General features: G+C 39.0%; 1 protein-coding gene across 13 annotated transcripts in view; it reads left to right on the top strand.

The window, feature by feature from the left end:
- The window catches only part of Synrg (synergin gamma), a 66,974-nt gene that overhangs the window by 30,919 nt on the left and 16,556 nt on the right, over positions 1 to 19,499 (top strand). For 12 of the 13 annotated variants that reach the window (XM_070027145.1, XM_070027144.1, XM_070027156.1 and 9 more), the window contains 2 exons: positions 5,286 to 6,233; positions 17,907 to 18,497. In XM_070027145.1, coding sequence (XP_069883246.1) covers positions 5,286 to 6,233; positions 17,907 to 18,497 — 1,539 coding nt within the window. The remainder of the gene's footprint in view (positions 1 to 5,285; positions 6,234 to 17,906; positions 18,498 to 19,499) is intronic. The other variant, XM_070027147.1, reaches the window with a different exon arrangement.

Genomic DNA, 19,499 nt, shown 5'->3' with positions numbered 1-19,499 from the left:
TCCCAGGCTGACTTTAAATTAGAATCCTCCATTCGTCAAATTACTAAGTATGTAGGGTTATGGCATGTTTGGAATAAAAAGCCAGAGTACATTTTTTTTGGAGGGGGGGGGAAGGGGCCTTGAACTCAGGGCCTGGGTGCTGTCCCTGAGCTCTTTTGCTCAAGGCTAGTACTTTACCACTTTGAGCCACAGCACCACTTCCAGTTTTCTGGTGGTAAATTGGAGATAAGACTCCCATGAACTTTCCTGCTCCCGCTGCCTTTGAACCACACTTCTCAGATCTCAGCCTCATGAGTAGTGAGGATTACAGGTGTGAGCCACCAACACCCAGCAAACCAGGATTTTTGTTTTTGCTTTTTGGTAATGTTGAGGAATTGAACTCAGAGTCTTTTGCTTTTTAGGCATGATCTCTACCACTTGAGCCATACTCCTACTCCTTTTTACTTTATATGATTTTAGGATAGGGTCTCACATTTATGCCTGGGCTGACCTGGACCACCATTCTTCTCCTTCCCCGAGTAGCTGAGATGACAAGTGCATACCATTACACTCAATTATTGATTGCCTCCTTCCTTCCTTCCTTCCTCCCTCCCTCTCTCTCTCTCCCCCTTTCTTTTTCTTTCTTCCCTTTCTTTTTCTTTCTCTTACTCTGTCTCTCTCTGTCTGTGTCTCTGTCTCTCTTTCTTTCTTTTCTTTCTTGCAGTACTACAACTCTGGGTTGCTCATACTTGCTAAGCCAGTACTCTGCTACTTGAACCATGCCTCCAGCTCTATTTTCTTGCTGGTAATTTTAGAGATGGAGTCTGGTGAACTTTTCTTCCCAGATTGGCCTCTAACTAAGATCCACCAGATTTTAGCCTCCTAAGTACCTAGGATTATATATAGTCATGGACCTCTGGTGGTCAGCTATATAAAATCTTTTGAAATTTTTTTCTCAGGCTAACCTTGATCCTCCAATCTGTAGCTCATGAGTAGCTGATATTATAGGCATCAGCCACTGCACCTGGCAAGAGCCTGGTTTAATATTGAGGTTCTTTGTGTGATACAGTATTAATGATCATGCCATATATATTACTCCTATAAAGGACAATAAAGAACAGAATATAAGCAGTGCCTTAGTTCTGCTGCTTTCAGTGCTGAATGAAGTCTTGGTTTTTTGCCCTTTTTGTTTGCTTACTTTCATTCCTTTCTGACTTTAATCCTAAAGCCTTCTAAGACGAGTTACTAACTTGTTCATTTTAAGGGAAAATGTTTTATTTTCCTAAATAATATACTGTATTTTTATAACTACAGTGTATCTTAAAAATCCATTCACATAAGCCAGACTTGGTGAAGTATACCTGTAAACCTAGCACTGAAGTGGCTTGAAGATGAAGTAGGAGGAACATGAATTCGATGTAGCCTGGGCTACATAGTAAGAATGGAAAATAGGAAGAAGGGTCACTTCTTATTGAAGCTTTAATTAAAAAAATAAAAGTATTCGAGATCTTTTTGTTATTTGTAGGGCTAAAAAAGTAACAAAGCCAAGTACCTGAGGCTCACTCATATAACTCTAGCTCCTCAAGAGGCTGAGATTTGAGGATCACTGTTTGAAGGCAGCCTGGGCAGACTTGAGACTCTTATCTCCAATTAATCACTCAAACCCGAAAGTGGTGCTGTGGCTCATATGGTAGAGCACTAATCTTGAGCACAAAGAGGCTCAGGGACAGTGCCCAGGCTCTGAGTTCAAGCCCCATAACCAGGGGTGGGGAAAGTGACAAATCAAGAAAGAAACATAAGAATTTACTTGTTAACCTATGAAGTAAAATGTTCAATATACCTTCTGATATGCAAACTTCCAATGACTGAATTTAACTTATTTGCCAAAATATTCCCTTTGTTTTTGAAGTCATAAACCCACCCATTTAATTTTCTTCCAACTCTTTCACCCAGTTTACGTTTCTGATGGAACACTTTACAATTCATCAGTAAGTTTAGTTTGCTGTGATGAGTTCCTTTTTAAAAATAAAGCAAAACTTGTCAATTTCACAGATATTTCAAAGCAATGCATCAAAAGTTTAGGCTGAGCTGAGTGCTGATGTCTCATACCTGTAATCCTAGCTACTCGGCTAGCTGAGATCTGAAGATTATGGTTCGAAGCCAACCCAGGCAGGAAAGTCCATGAGACTCTTATTCCAATGAACTACTCAGAAAAAGCCAGAAGTGGCACTGTGACTCAAGTGGTAGAGCACTAGCCTTGAACACAAAGAAGCTCAGGGACAGCGCCCACGCCCTGAGTTCAAACTCCAGGACTGGCCAAAAAAAAAAAAAAAGACTTTGATAAATTGGCTTACAGAAGAAACAAATACAATTCATGATATACTTGTCTAAAATTTTAGCATTGCTTTTACACATTTTACATTTGTATCTCTTGTCATTTTGTGAAATTGACTGCAATTTTATTAGTAGTATATCTTGAAGACATCAATTACAGGAAATCTGAATGTTGTTTTTTTTATAAATTTCTTTAATAGAATTAGATGGATTTGTGTTGATGAATTTTACTAGCAGATGGGTTCAATATTAAATTAGGAGATAAAATCCTGATCTTAATTAGGAGAGCATTTCCAATGCTTTTCCACCCAATATGTTAAAGTATAAACTGTGTTGCAAGCTCAACTTTTTAAGCCTAAATTATATGTCAATTTAAAATTTTTGAGCTTGGGTTTCTATATATAATTTTAGGTTCATATGTTTATCTAATTTTAGGGGGAAATAGAATCTTAAAAATGGGTGAGGAAGTTAAAGTTTGTATTTTAATTTATAAATCTCCTGAAATAGCAGTCATGTCTTATTTTGGTTAGTTGGTTTTATGATAGTACCAGAGTGTGAACTCAGAGCTTTGTACTCTCAGCTTATTTTGCTTCTTGGTGCTCTACCACTTGAACCACATCTTCAGTCCAGCTTTTCTTTTACTGATTATGTTAGAAATGGAGTCTCTCAGACTTTTCTGCCTGGGCTGCCTCTGAACTTTTATCATTAGATCTGAGTCTTTTGAGTAGCTAGGATTTCAGGCATGAGCTACTAGTGCCAATATAGTAGTTATGTTTTTAAATAACAAGTGATATTAACTAGAATAAGTAACTGTATTTATATTTGACTTACCTCTGGTTTTCACTACCTTGGTTTTCTAACCTTTTAAGGTTAGACCGTCAGGCACTTAGAAAACCAAAATCATCTGCATCCTAATATCATATCTGTAAGGAGTACTATTTAGTAATTAAACAGATTTTTAAGAAATAGTGCTCATTAGGACAGGGAGGCAGCTGATTTTGAGAAAGGCCCACATGCTCATATATTTTTTGAGGGGCGAGTTTCAGTTTGTTAGACAGTATGGAGAGGACTTGTTTTAAGTTGTGCCCTATGTAGAATGTTTTACCACTAAGTAACTGCTTTTTCTCAAACTTTCACCTTGTGAGGCATGGTGGCAGATGCATATATAATCCCAGCACTCAGAAGGCTGAATTCAAAAGCAGCCTAAGGCTACATAGACCCTGCCTGGTGAAAACATAATAATTTCTTTTAAGTTAATGCCTCCATATACTTAAGAAAGAACACATAGATTATTTATTTACTTAGGTGCTGGGCATGGAACAGAAGGCCTTGTATATTTGGTGTCTTGAGTATATTACTGAGTTACAGCCCTCATTTCTGATTTTTTTTTTTTTTAAGACAGGGTCTTGCTATGTAAACCAGGCTGGTCTCGAATTCATGGTCTTCATGATTCAGCTTCAAAACTCCTGTGATTACAAGTATATACTACCATGCCTAGTATAGTTCTTAAAGTGCTTAGTTAATCAAAATGTACTAAATATGCTGAATATTAGGTGCAGGACTTCTTGTAATACTTCATTGGTACCGCTGATTAAAAATTTAATGTTTGGCCGGGCACCAATGGCTCACACCTGTAATCTAGCTACTAAAGAGGCTGAAATCTGAGGATCACGGTTGTTTTGTTTTGTTTTGAGGGTCATGGGCTTGAACACTGGGCCTGAACACTGTCTCTCAGCTCTTCAGCTCAAGGCTAGTGCTTTACCACTTGAGCCACTGCACCACTTCCAGTTTTCTGAGTAGTTTATTGGAGATAAGAGTCTCATGGACTTTCTTGCCCAGGCTGGGTTTCAACCACGATCCTCAGATCTCAGCCTCCTTGGTAGCTAGGATTACAGGCATGAGCCACTGGCGCCCAGCTTCTGAGACTCATCTCCAACCAGAAAACTGGAAATGGTGCTGTGGCTCAAGTGGTAGAGCTCTTGCCTTGAGCTAAAGAGCTCAAGGAGAGGGCCCAGGCCCAGAGTTCAAGCCCACCATCACCAAAAAAAATGTTTGGGCCGGGCGCTGGTGGCTCACGCCTGTAATCCTAGCTACTCAGGAGGCTGAGATCTGAGGATCACGGTTCAAAGCCAGCCCGGGCAGGAGAGACCGTGAGACTCCTATCTCCAATAAACCACCAGAAAACCGGAAGTGGCGCTGTAGCTCAAGTGGTAGAGCACTCGCCTTGAGCTGAAGAGCTGAGGGACAGCGCCCAGGCCCAGAGTTCAAGCCCCATGACCAACAAAAAACAAAAAACAAAAAACAAAAAAAAAAAGTTTGGCTGGGAATGTCATTTAGTGGTAGAGTGCTTGCCTAGCATGCATGAAGCTCTGGGTTTGATTCCTTAATACCACATAAACAGAAAAAGACAGAAGTGGTGCTGTGGCTCAAGTGGTAGAGTGCTAGCCTTGAGCAAAAGAAGCACAGGGACAGTGCCCAGGCCCTGAGTTCAAACCCCAAGACTGGCAACAACCCCCCGCCCCCCCACACACACACACTTTTTCTCCCTCATATTTTATTAGCATCAATTCATTGTGCAAGGGGGTTTCATTTTGACATTTCCAGATGTACATACCATGTCCCCTTGAACAGACTCATCCTGTCACTCTCCCTCCTCTTCCCTGACCCCCTCCATGTAACATGCTTTAATCTTTGAATGGTTACTCTTTTCAATGCATGTCAGGAACCTGTAGTACTTATTTCTATTTTATTGTATGGTTGACTGTCTGGCCAGAGGATGAAAGTCTCCAGAACAGTGACTTTTTCCATGTCAGTGACTTTTTCACTGTCAGTGTGGATTCACATGTGTTCCATAGGACTTAAATTGACTCTGTCAAGCCAATGAAGCCTGTTCAGTTACACTCCTGTTAATGTGCTGTGCTATATAGTTTTCAGTTTTAACGTTCTTATTTGGCTATGTTTTTATCCTTCAGGAGACAGCTTTGCAGAATTCAGGTCTACAGGAATCGATGATGGTTTCACAGATTTTAAGACAGCCGATAGTATTTCACCACTAGAGCCACCGACAAAAGACACAACTTTTCCAGCATCTTTCCCCTCAGGAACTACACAACTGAAACAACAAACACAAGTGAAAAGTCCTCTGAACCTTGCAGACCTGGATATGTTTTCCTCTGTTAATTGTAGCAGTGAGAAAGCATTGCCTTTTTCGGCTGCATTTAGCACATCCAAATTAGCTTCTGCACGAGCTCAGCCAGTGGTTTCTGCCACAACTACAACAACACTGGTATCCACTAAAACTTCTAATTTGGCTGATGATTTTGGAGAATTCAACCTTTTTGGGGAATATTCGAGTCCAGCCTCTGTTGGGGAACAGGATGACTTTGCGGATTTTATGGCTTTCAGTAATAACTCCATTTCATCTGAGCAAAAGGCAGATGACAAATATGATGTCCTTAGGGACGAAGCTAGTCCTGTGCCTCTCACCAGCAACTCAGGCAGCACAGCAAAGAGTGCACAGAACTCAACTGCAGCATCTACCAAGTATGATGTATTCAAGCAACTTTCCCTTGAAGGAGCTGGACTAGGTGTAGAAGAGTTGAAAGATAACACTCCTTCTGGAAAAAGTGAAGATGATTTTGCTGACTTCCACTCCAGTAAATTTTCATCCATGAACTCCGACAAATCCCTGGGAGAGAAAGCAGTGGCTTTCAGACACGCCAAAGAAGACTCTGCTTCGGTGAAGTCCCTGGATCTCCCTTCCATTGGTGGCAGCAGTGTCGGCAAGGAGGACTCTGAAGATGCACTTTCTGTTCAGTTTGACATGAAATTGGCTGATGTGGGAGGAGATCTTAAACATGTCATGTCTGATAGCTCTTTGGATTTGCCAACAGTTAGTGGCCAGCACCCTCCTGCTGCAGGTGAGGAATTGGTGAGATTGCTCTGGTAATGGTGATGGAGATTTCAAACATGTCTGTGCGTGTTGATTTACAAAAGACTGGTGAGCTGGTCCTTTACCTTTATGAATTTCTAATAATTAACCTCACTGTTTCCAGTCTCCTTGAAGCAGTGTTAAATTTGAATCTATTGGTACTTGGGCATATGGACACTGTGACTACTCTGAAACTTAGATTGGATAAACAAAATGTTTTTATTTTTGAAATCCAATACTAATTTTTGGTGTCAGAGTCACATAAGAACCCACTGCTTAATGAACTCCCATGTTGCCAGACATTTTATAAGGACTTATGAGTGTCAGCAGTGTTTGTTCATTTTGGTGAGTGAAATCAATGTTTCCCTCTCCTATTGTCTTCTCTTGGGTATTGTCTTCTCTTAGCTGCCCACATAGTAGCCAGTTTGGTTTAAAGAACCCACTCTTATAAGGCCAAGGAAGTAAAAGCTTCAAACCAGTTGTATTGCAGCTTGCTACATCCCTTGAGGAAGAAAGGGAAAGCACTTATTTACAGATGTCCCATGGCAAGGAGAGGGGCCTGTGTTGTTAGTGGAATCCAGGTGCTGTTTTGAGTGTGAACTCTTATTGCAAGTGTTAGGTTATAATAAATCTGTAGATGCTAGAATAGGGTAACCACTAACTTTCTGATAAAATGTTTGAAAGCATCTTTTTAGGAATCCCTCTTTAAATTCAGTGTGGATTTACATGTAGCATTTTATTCTCTAATCCAACTTTCTGTCTCAAAAGCTAGATTTCTAGTGTTCTAGTTTTTGTTTGTTTTTTGATATGTATATAGAAAGATAAACCTATTTTGTGGCCTTTAATGATGAAAATGGTCTCAGTGTTACAGTATTATTCTTGAAATGTATTATTCATTTGAAGCGTTTTGTTTATGATTTTTTTTTAACCTGAGAGGGATACATAACACACTTCCAAGATTACAGGTCTAGGCAGAAAATGTAAAGTACTGTAGATTTTGCATACTTTAAATTGGTAAGTCAGAAACCAAAATGATGTCCATTCTTCAGTTATTGGTCTGTTGAAGGTTTTCTTAATCTGTATGTTTAATTAGGAGCAAATTAGCAAAGATGTTATGTATCATATTGCAACTTGCTGAGGTGTTTTCTGAGTGCCATGGACTGTCTGAAGAGCTCCTGTGCCCTTCACTATTTTATTTATTTATTTATTTATTTATTTATTTATTTATTTATTTATTTAATGTTGTTTGAGACAGTGATTTTTTTTCCTTCTTGTGCGCGAGCTGCTGAGCCATAGCAATTGGTTGCAAAGTGCTCTATCTTCTGAACAATAGTATTTGATTTTTATTTAAAAATCTCATAACATCTATACTAGCCTTTTAAACTCTGAAGTTTTCATTAGAAGCTATTTTTCTGAAAATGAATCTATATTCTTTCACAGTGCCAAGTTAGATGTCTTTATGAAATAGGTCTAGTCTAGTTTTGGAGTGTCTTTTCCCCCTATTTTATTTGGGGAGTGGAGATTGGTTTTTTAACTGAGCTCTTCTGATGGACCTGTTAAAATAATCTGTGCTCATGTTCTTTATGTACATTTGGAACATTCCAAGAATGAAACCTGCCCTGTTCAAGCCAACTCTCTCAGAGTGACAATGCTCTTAAAAGCAAGATTGTTGCCTCCGGTTGATCTGTAACCCTCCTGTTGGAAAGGAGCAGTATCCCCTTAGAGCGGTTGTTAAAAGGGTTTGATGACTGACCAAGGGGCTTGACCTGTGCTGTTGTTCAGCTGAACTACTATATCAGTGCATTAGAGAGGGCAAATGGCAGGCAATGCTTCAGTACCATATGGTTTTACTTTCTCCTCCTGTTTACCACAGTATCTCTTGCTCTGTGAGTTTAAGGGTTAAATATACATCTTGTTGCAGAAATAAGAAGTGGACTGGTGAAGCAAGTAAAACCTAGTAGATAGTATCTGTGGACCTTTTCCTGTTTAGAAACCCTAACTTAACTCTGAAGGGGATACTGTCTCTCTTAAACTCTTGCTAAAATTCTTTGTATAGAAGGTAGATATTACCAATAACATTGCCTGATTTCTCTGCATATTATTGCATTTAAACTTTTGAGCCCTTGCTGCTTATAATTTCAATGAGTCTGCTTTTCTCCCCCGACTAAATTTAATCTCTGGCACTGCTACATCTTTATGTTTAGTTATTAAGATCATTTGGTTTTGTTGACAGCAAGAGCTTACTCTTATTTGTGGCTTTCACAAAAGGTCAGCAAGACTTCTGTAGCTACCTACCTGTAAAGCAGCTCTTCTTTGATATTAAAACTCTTTGTATTTTAATCAGCACCTTTTTTTTTAATTTGGCCACTTTCTGATGTCTTTTTTCAATTTAGACATTTTCTGTGTGAATGTGCCTTTTTGAACTTGCTTTAGTATATCCCTCTGCAAATACTGATCTGCATGCTTATTCTGATGACTTCCTTTTCCAGCTCTCTGTACTATTCTCTTTTGTGATCTGTAAGTCCTGTGTTAATAAATAATTCTTTGGCATATTTTGAAAGTGTGAGGATGTGTGTAATTTGTACTTTTTCAGTGCTAGACCAAAGGAGTACCTGGCTGGAATAAAGTTTAAAGCAACAGTATCTCTTGAAACTAGATGGGTTTTTTCCTTTTGTTTCCTCAAATACCTGTCCTGCCTCCTGAGCCTTTGGGCCTTATAATTCCATTGTTGTAAGGTTTTTAATAGAGTACTAAGTTAAGATTGAACTTTAGGGGCTACAGCTGTGGCTCAAATGGTAGAGTGCCTACCTAGCAAATGGGAGGCCCTGTGCTTAAGCATCAGTACTGAAGAAAAACAAGGTAAAACAAACTTTTTAGGACTGGGAATGTTATTCAATAGTAGAGCACTTACTGAAATATTCAAGATCCTGGATTTGATCCCCCAGAATTAGGAGAGAGGGGCTGCAGGGTTTATAGATGATGACAGACAGCACTGAGTTTGAACTCGGAACCTTGTACTTGAGCCACATTCCCAGTCTTGAGAAGTAATTAAAAAAAAAATATTTAGCTATGGTAGTACAGGCCTGCCATCTCAGCATTTGGAGGCATAAGCAGAAGGGTCTCAAGTTTAAGGCCAACCTGCATAGTGAGATCTTAAGAAACAACTTCTAGAAAGACCAAAGAAAAGTAGCCAAATTTAGAAAACGTTGTATTTTTATTATTATACATTAATAGTACAAGGGGGTTTCTTTTGTGTTATTTTCTTTCATATGTGGATATAGTATACTTTAAACAAGTTCACCTCCTCTATTCTCCTTTAACCCTCTCCATTTTAGAGTATAATAGTATAAAACCTTAGAAATGGTATCATATTTTTAGGATAGACATTTAAGCCAAATAAAAACCTCAGGGAAAAAGTTTGTATTTCAATAAATGGAAGGTTTTACTCTTATATCTTGAGGCTTTTAATTCTCTGTTCTTTTAGAACTTGAGGAAGAAACAAAATTAAACTACTGAAGATGAAGACTTTGAGAAAGATTCCTGAGAGGTCATTTTCATATCTGAGTTTTGCTACTTGAGAAAGAAAAAAGTTGTTGGGATTTAAATTAACTCTTAAATAAAGGTGGGCCTGCCATTCAAAAATAGTTTGTTCCAGAGTATAATGCAATAGAAAGTTGATTTAAAAAATTCATATAAATTCATTACATTTTAATTATGGTATGTGCTACCAACAAATTTGGAAGAAAAAGGTCTCAGTGTAGCTTTCATCTAGTGATATCTGCTGAATTAGTTTAGGAGTTTTTCATGCTGTGTATACAGCCAGGTCTCACAGTGGCTTTGACTGAGGAATTCCTTTGTCAATGGAGTTCTCTAATGCTAGAAAGTTCATCAGGGACTGCTTTATTTTAACTCCTTTCTGAGCCTAACTAATTGCTAATAACTCTACACATACATTCAAATGGAGCATCATTTCTTAAGTAACATTACTTTTTTTTTTTTTTTTTTGTCAGTTATAGGGCTTGAACTCTGGGCCTGGGCGCTGTCCCTCAGCTCTTTAGCTCAAGGCTAGAGCTCTATCACTTGAGTCACAGCGCCACTTCCAGTTTTCTGATGGTTTATTAAAGATAAGAGTCTCATGGGTTTTGCTGACTCGGCTGGCTTTGAACCATGATCCTCAGATCTCAGCCTCCTGAGTTGCTAGGATTGCAGGTATGAGCCACTAGTGCCCAATGTAACATTACTTTTTAGGAAAGTTTGTTGTTGTTGTTGTTTGTTTGTTGTTGTTTTTTATACTGATCCTGTGGCTTAAACTCAGGCCTGGGTTCTGTCCCTGAAATTTTTTTGTTCAAGGTCTAGCTCCTTATCACTTGATCCACAGCTCCATTTCTGGGGTTTTTGATGGTTAATTGGAGATAAGAGTTTTACACTTTGCTGCCTGGGCTGGCTTCAAACTGCCATCCTCAGATTTCAGCCACCTGAGTAGCTAGGTTTACAGACATGAGTTTTAATAATACAATAATATAGAAAAATCTTTTTTGCAGTGAAGACTTGAATTTATTTATTTATTTTTGTCGGTCATGGTTCTGAACTCGGCCTGGGCTCTGTCCCTCAGCTCTTCAGCTCAAGGCTAGCGCCCTACCACTTGAGCCACAGTACCACTTCCGGCTTTTTTCTGCTTATGTGGTGCTGAGGAATCGAACCCAGGGCCTCATGCATGCAAGGCAAGCACTCTACCACTGAGCCACCTTCCCAGCCCCCAAGACTTGAATTTTTTTAATAATTTTTTTTTTGAGTTTAAGTGATTACGTAAATTTCACAAATTTCACAGTATTGTGGGATAGTGATACTTAGTTAAAGTCACAAATGCATTTGAACCTCCACAGGGCAGATTGCCATTAGAAGACTTGAATTCTGTGCTGTAGGTTCAAACAAACATACTGCATTTTCTGCATGCTAAGTAAGATATGATGGGCTAATACTTGGCTTCTATATCAATACTTGAGAAATTATACAAATGTATTTATGGTCTTCAGTCATCAGTCATGTTCAAATCCCTGCTGATTTTTAGAAGTAGCAAATGAACATAAGGGTTCTGTCATTGAGCTAACTTTCAGACAAACCATTTTATTTATTACTGAGCTGCAGTTCTAGCTTTTTGTTTTTGTTTTGCCAGTTGTGGGGCCTGAACTCTGTGCCTGGGCGCTGTCCCTCAGCTCTTCAGCTCAAGGCTAGCGCTCTACCACTTTGAGCCACAGCGCCACTTCTGGCTTTTTCTGCTTATGTGGTGCTGAGGAATCGAACCCAGAGCCTCATGCATTCAAGGCAAGCACTCTACCACTGCGCCACTTTCCCAGCCCCATAGCTTTTTGTTTTTTATAATTTGAGTATTTTTTCTTTTGGTGATAATGAATTGAGGACCTCCCATTTATCAGGCTGGTGTTCTACACTTGAACCATGTCGCCACTTCATTCAAGTGCTTGTTGTTTTGTTTATTGGCAGTACTGAGGATTGAATCAAGGCTTTATGCTTGCAAGGCAGAAACTCTGCCACTGTAGCCACCTTTCAGGCCCCTCATTTGAATACTTCCAATATCCTGTTTTAGAAAAAAATGTTGGCTCAGCAGAGTGCTGGTGGTTCATGCCTGTAATCCTAGCTATACAGGAAGCTGAGATCTGAGGATCATGGTTCAAAGCAGCCCCAGCAGAAAAGTCGATGAGACTCTTTATCTCCAATTAACCACCAGAAAACCAGAAGAGGCATGGTGGCTCAAGTAGAAGAGTGCTTGCCTTGAGCTGAAGAGCTGAGGGACAGTGCCCAGACCCAGAGTTCAAGCCCCACAAGCGACACACACACAAAAAAAAATTTAGGCTCAGTAAAGTGAGAGTATAAGAGGGTCACATACATAGGAATTCTTTTTGTACTACCCTATTTGTTGCACAACCAAATGGCCTCAAAAGAAATTTTCATCTTCTGTGCTTCTTTGCATAATGTTGTTGACCTATTGAAGACTATGGATGGGCCACTGTCTTTGGCCTTCTAGCTTCCGCTGACTTAAAATACTCATAGAATTGCCACTTTCTTTTTTTTTTTTAATTGAATTTAAACAGAAACATGCAGGAGCTTAGAGAGAATGTGGGTGTAACTTAAACTATAGCATATGGGAGTGTGAATAAATGAAGGATGAGAAGTTTCTGTGAAATTTAGAAAACATTAGAAGAAACATGCCTGTAATCCTAGCTAATCAGGAGGCTGAACCAGGCAGAAAAGTTCACTTAGACTCCAGCTCCAAAAAAAGCTCTCAGGAAGCAAGGCTGTAGATGTGGTTCAAGTGATAGAATGCCATTCTTGCAGGCAAACCAATCAAGTGGGAGGTCCTGATTTCAAACCCCAGTACTGCAAAAGTAAATACAAAAGAGGATGATTATACCATAGCATTTCCTAGCCTTATATAAAAACATTATTGCCAGGCACTAGTGGTTCAGGTCTATAATCCTAGCTACTCGGGAAGTTGAGATCTGAGAATCGCAATTCAAAGCCAGGCTGGACAGAAAAAACTGTCAGACACCTGCCTCCATAAACTACCCCCCAGAAAAGCTGGAAATGGAGTTGTAGCTTAAGTGGCAGAGCGTTGGCCTTGAGCAAAAGGAGCTTAGGAACAGTGCCCTGGTGCTGTGTTCAAGGCCTAGGACTGGCACCAAAACAAACAAAAAAACATTATGGTACCCCTAAAAGCCATAGCATCTGGGCCTTGGAAGTTGACTCAGTGGTAGAGTGCCTACCTTGCATGCATGAGGCCCTGGGTTCGATTTCTCAACACACATAAACAGAATGAAGCCAGAAGCGGTACTGTGGCTCAAGTGATAGGGCACTAGCCTTTAGCTGAAGAGCCGAGGGACAGTGCCCAAGCCCAGAGTTCAAGCCCCATGACCACCAAAAAAACAAAACAAAACAAAAAAAACCCATAGCATCTTTCACTTACACTGTGATCATCATTTTTGTTACTGCTTTTTTAAGTATCACTTGTAAAAGTATTTGAGACCTTATTCTCTAAGGTAGTAATAATAATAGGGCTGTTTATTCTCTAAGGTAGTAATAATAGGGCTGAGGATGAAGAAGATCTGACATGGCTTGCTTTGGTAAATGAAGTCTGGGTTAAATCAATATAGGGAATTAAAAGACATTTTTGCCTTGGTCCAGTGAACACCTACTGTTATAAAACACTTGAAAATAGTAGAATTTGCACATTTATTTCCATTCTTCTAAGTCTTTTCCTCAAAAGCTAGCAGACTGTGTGTGTGTATGAGTGAGTGCGCACGCGCGCTGTCAGCTTTAGAACATGGCCAGGGAAATGGGTAGGGCCTTCTGTGTTCCATAGCAGCAACTCGAATGTTTGGAAATTTCTTATTTATATCCATTCAAAAGGAATTTTAGCATGGGTTATGGTAGAGACTGATAAGATTGCTTCCAACACGAGAAATAAATCCCTTTTTTGATTTGAGATCTTTGTACAGTTGATTCCTTTGCCCTTTGTAGTAGGACTTTCTTGGCTGTAAACAAGTACATGTATTAAAGCACACTATTTGATGTGTTATCTATGTGCAATTGCAGTCTAGCTTTGCATGGCCTAGGAATTCTCCAACTGGAATTGGAGATATAGTTGTAATTCTCTGTTCATTTTATTGCATTCATTTTCTATTTTCTTTTCTTTTTCTCTTGCAATGTTCAGAATTCAGCTTTCAAATTGACAGCCCATCTATAATTAACTTCAGTGATTACAAAATAAAGTATGGGTTATTCCATATCATTTTTGTCTACACAGTCTTTATCATTAATGTGATGAGTCTTACAAAATCTATAACATTTTAATACCATTATACAAATATAGATATTTGTCTTTATATATATGGGTTGTTTAACAAGTATAGAATTGTAAAAAGAGCAAAGAAGGGATTTTTTAAAACATAATTTTGTTATTACAATGTTGTGTAGAGGGATTACCATTTAACAAGTCAGGTAAATAAGTACATTTCATTTTTTTGTACAATATCACCATTCCATTACTTTCTCCCAGTTTCCCCCTCCTGTCCTTGCCCACAAGTTCCATTTTCCAAATAGTGTATAATGAATGCCATGACTGCATTTATTCACCATAAGAGATTTTCTTGCTTTAAGCATACCTTTAATGAACTGATGCACTACATTTTTACAAGTATTTGTTATGCTAGAAAATATAGTTACACTGTTTATAAAAACTAAGCTTTAAGCATTTTACATAAGCATTCTGTCTTACATTGCCTATATAACATCAGGTTTAGTATTTAATGTGTTCAAAGGATATACTCTTAATTATTTTTGACCCTGTTGTAGCCAGTAAATAAGCAAAAGTGAATATAAAAGTCAAAAGTTTGATTTCAGTGATTCTTGTATGCTTACTCTTCATTTAGAAAAAAAAGAAAGTATTAAATGTTTCACATATTAGTCTTTGATTTGGTTTTTTGGTCATTTCTACGAGTTGTTCCAGAAGGCAAAATGTATATGTGCGTCAACTTTAATAAAAGTAACTTTCACTAAAGCCCTTTGTAATTATAAAAATATGTAAAAATCAATTTCTTAATAATTTAAAAATATGTAAAAATGCTTCAACTAAGGTAGCCCTTATTTCTTATACTTTCACTGAATTCTAAGTTTTTGTAAAAAGCTTTCTGTTGCATAATTATACAGAATGATCTTTCTATTACCATAGTAACTTGGTTGCATTATTTGAACTGGAGTTATCATTTTATTAAATTTATGTTTAGTCCCTAGGAAAATTGCTACCTTTTGTAGATGTGTCTGAAAACACTTTCTAATATAGCTTCCCCAAAGAGCTTTCTGGTAGAATCTAATAATAAAAACATCTGTATTGTGAAACATTCTTCTTAATGTGCCCTTTGAAGACTAGTCTTATGTACTGCTTCATTTGACTTTGGGCACCTTCTGATCCCTTTTAAGTAGAAGAAGGAAACAATATAGCAAGAGACTAGGAAAACATCTTATCTGAAGGCTTGTTTCATTTATTAAGCAAAATTTTCACCTGAGTCTCTTTTTCCTTCTGCTTAATAAGCCATGTTTGAAGGTACAATTTGTAGTATAGAATTTTTTTTTGGGGGGGGGCCCGGTTGTGGGGCCTGAACTTTGGGCCTGGGTGCTGTTCCTCAGCTCTTCAGCTCAAGGGTAGCGCTCTACCACTTGAGCCATAGCACCACTTCCGGCTTTTTTCTTTTTGCTTATGTGGTGCTGAGGAATCGAACCCAGGGTCTCAGGCATGCAAGGCAAGCGCACTACCACTGAGCCACCTTCCCAGCCCCCTGTAGTATAGAATTTTAAAATATACCATCATGCAGTGAAAGATAACTTGCTTTTCACTGGTTGGATTCTTGTAGCATTTTAATTATTAGTACCCTTTTCCTAAGGAAGCTTAAAGAAAGAGATTTATTGTTGAGGAGCTATATGTTACAAGCCTGTGTATCTCATAAACTATGCAGCATTGCCATGAAAGAAAGAAATATAACCTAATGTTAGTTAGTTCACATTTTGACTTATGAAAGCCTGGGTTATAAAACTTTTGAACATTTTCCTTGTAAATCATGTATGAAGGTGTTTGTTGGGGACATTTGGCTGTCTTGCCTCGTAATCAATGACTGAAATGAAATAAATACCTCCTATCAGCCCAACCAAATGAACTGCAATATCATGAAGGGAACTCCTCCACACCAGTCCTGTTCAGTTTCAGCTGGTTTTACCTTTTGAAAAAGCTAGAAACTTTTCTTCTAGTAATATCACTAAAATGTTGAGTTGGGTTTTTAGTTTTACTTTAAAATAATTCCATTTTAAGCCAGGTGCCAATGGTTTAGGCTTGTAATCCTAACTACTCAGGAGGTTAAGATATGAAGATCACAGTTTGAAGCCGGTGTAGGCAGAAAAATCCAAGAGGCTTTTTATCTCCAAATAGCCATCAAAAAACTAGAAGTGGAGCTATGGTTTAAATGGTAGAGCACCCAGGCTCTGAGTTCAAGTCTCAGTACAGGCACAAAAAATGCATTCCATTTTAAACTATAAAGATTACAACTCCTAGATCTTATGTTCTTTCACCTGACCCTCCTGGCCTTTCACACACAGACCACAGTTGATCATCCGAACACAGCCATTCTAGCCCATGGTCTTGCCCTCATTATACACATGAGCAAAACCAAGGTTAAGAAATAGGAGGTAATTTCCCTAGTGTCCCACAAGTTAAGTAAGCAGCAGAGTTGAACTTGGTTTTATCTGCACTAGAAACCCACATTCTTACTGCTGTTTCATGCTACCTCTTTAAATTTATTGTTGAAACATGTATTAAGAATGAATTGTAGCCGGGCGCTGGTGGCTCACGCCTGTAATCCTAGCTACTCAGGAGGCTGAGATCTGAGGATCGCGGTTCAAAGCCAGCCCGGGCAGGAGAGACCGTGAGACTCCTATCTCCAATAAACCACCAGAAAAACCGGAAGTGGCGCTGTAGCTCAAGTGGTAGAGCGCTCGCCTTGAGCTGAAGAGCTGAGGGACAGCGCCCAAGCCCAGAGTTCAAGCCCCACGACCGACAAAAAAAAAAAAAAAAAAAGAATGAATTGTATAATGAGTCCTCTACCCCAACATTTCTGCTTTCTACTTCTTTCCCTTTTATTTATGAATGGGCATGGGAGATACATAGTTGAAGCAAAAACAGGAGCTCCACAGGACTCAGACTTTTGGTTCTGTTTTTTAAGGACTAAAGTAGATTAGACTGATTTTCCTCTCTTCACATTCCATCTCAGCAGTATGACGTCCAAATTGACCAAAATAGCAACTAGGTAAGTAATTGATTAAATAAAAATCTCATATTTGGCTTTATCTGAGATAGGAGTTAATAATTTATACAAGTTAAATGACATTGTTTTTATTTTAGATAGGATAAACTGTCAACTCTTAATTAGTCTTGTACATTTCATATGACCATGCTTTAAAGAACTTTTTCAAACGAAGTCAAGAGTTTATAAGGGGACAGTTTATTAAATCATCTTAATCTTTCATCAAACAGCATATACATCACTAGATGAACCTTGTGTCTCTTTTAGTAATTTTTAAATAGAAAGAAAATGAGTCTTTGTAACCAAACATCTATGCAGACTCAAGGCCAATGTGTTGAGGTTTTGTATTTTTGTTTTTTTGTTTTTTTGGGTTTTTTTGTCTGTTTGTTGGTCATGGGGCTTGAACTCAGGGCTTGGGTATGGTTCCTGAGCTCTTTTTGCTCAAAGCTAGACTCTACCACTTTGAGCCAGAGTACTACTTTCAGTTTTCTGGTAGTTAATTGAAGAGTCTCATAGACTTTCCTGCCCGGGCTGGCTTTGAACCACAATCCTCAGATCTTAGTCTGCTGAGTAGCTAGGATTACAGGCATGAGCCACCAGTGCCCGGTTCTTTTTATTTTTCTTAAGGTCAACCATTATAACCCAACTCCATTAGTTTTAGTACACACTCTAAATTCTGTTACTCCAACATGACATAAAGCTAATAGAATGTGCTAGGCATTTTTGCTTCTGCAGAATTTAGGGGATTTTGCCGAAATTGTGAGCTTGCCTCTAATTTTGGGGTCTTATTTCCCTTTCAGATATAGAGGACTTAAAATATGCTGCTTTTGGGAGCTACGGTAGCAATCTTGCAGTGAGCACACTTACGAGCAGTGACTGGTCAGACAGGGATGACACATCTCAGGGCAGAAAACTCTCTCCATTTGTCCTCTCAGCAGGAAGTGGATCCTCAGCTGCCTCAGTTCTTCTAAAGAAAGAGACATCGTTTGGCAGTTCTGAAAACATCACCATGACATCTCTCTCCAAAGTAACGACTTTTACAAGTGAAGATGCTCTTCCTGAAACTCCCTTTCCAGCTTTTACCAGTTTTAAAGATATGATTCCTCAGACCAGTGAACAAAAGGAGTATGAAAGTGGGGACTACAAAGATTTTGCTAGACAGGATCTGCCTGTAGTTGAACAGAGCCAAGAGGCTACATGCCCAAGCCCAGCGTCCAGTGCCACCTCTCATGAAACCCCCAAAGAATGTTCAGATGACTTTGGAGAGTTTCAGAGTGAAAAGCCGAAGATCAGCAAATTTGACTTTTTAGTAGCCACTTCACAAGGCAAAGTGAAATCCAGTGAAGAAATGATCAAAAGTGAGCTTGCAACCTTTGACCTTTCTGTTCAAGGTGAGTAGCTACAAGGTAGATTTTACTGCTGTGGATATATTCCACTGAGTTGTTAGATATTCTTTCTTTCTTTTTTTGGTGTCAGTCCTGGAGCTTGAACTCAAGGCCTGGGCTGGCCCTGAGTTTCTTTTATTCTGAAGGCTAGTGTTCTGCCACGTGAGCCACAGTGCCACTTCCAGCTTTTTCTGAGTAGCTTATTGAAAATAAGAATCTCATGGACTTTCCTGCCCAGGCTGGCTTCAAACCACAATCCTCAGATCTCAACCTCCTGAGTAGCTAGGATGATAGGCATGAGCTGCCAGCAACCAGCTTAGATCTTCTTTCTTAAGTTGGTTCTTGGTTTAGCAGGAAATATATCTTCTTTCCAGCTTCTGAAATCGGGGCCAATTGCATATTGCTCTTATAAAAGGCTTCCCTGAAATGGAAGTCAAATCAGTATCCCTTAATCACATTTTGAATTAAACACAAACAGGACATGGACTAAACAGAGCATGTAGTTGTTGTTCATTAGCTTAGAGGTGTACTATTTAAAATAGCCAGAGAGGGGCTCAGTGAAGGTGGCTCAGTGGTAGAGCGCTTGCCTTGCATGCCTGAGGCCCTGGGTTCGATTCCTCAGCACCACATAAGCAAAAAGAAAAAAAAAAGCTGGAAGTGGCGCTGTGGCTCCAGTGGTAGAGCGCTAGTCTTGAGCTGAAGAGCTGAAAGACAGCGCACAGACCCAGAGTTCAGGCCCCACGACCAGACCAAAAAATAAAAAAATAAAATAAAATAGCCAGAGAGTAGTCTGGGGTATAGATCATTGGTAAAGTACTTACTTACCTAGTATGAACAAGGCCTTAGCTTCCATCCCTAACACCCCCCACCAAAAAAAAAAAAAAAAAAGCTAAAAAATAGATTTGATCTTCTTGTGGGCAAGTTAAGACTGCTCTCTTTCCCTGGTTATAGTATCTGTTATTCCAGAGGCTGCAATGTGGTGGCTGAGGTCTGTATTCATCCTGCAGG

The sequence above is a fragment of the Dipodomys merriami genome, unplaced genomic scaffold (assembly GCF_024711535.1).
Source record: "Dipodomys merriami isolate MVZ:Mamm:240054 unplaced genomic scaffold, mDipMer1.0.p SCAF_19, whole genome shotgun sequence".
Taxonomy (NCBI): domain Eukaryota; kingdom Metazoa; phylum Chordata; class Mammalia; order Rodentia; family Heteromyidae; genus Dipodomys; species Dipodomys merriami.
This window is presented reverse-complemented; position numbering and strand designations above follow the sequence as displayed.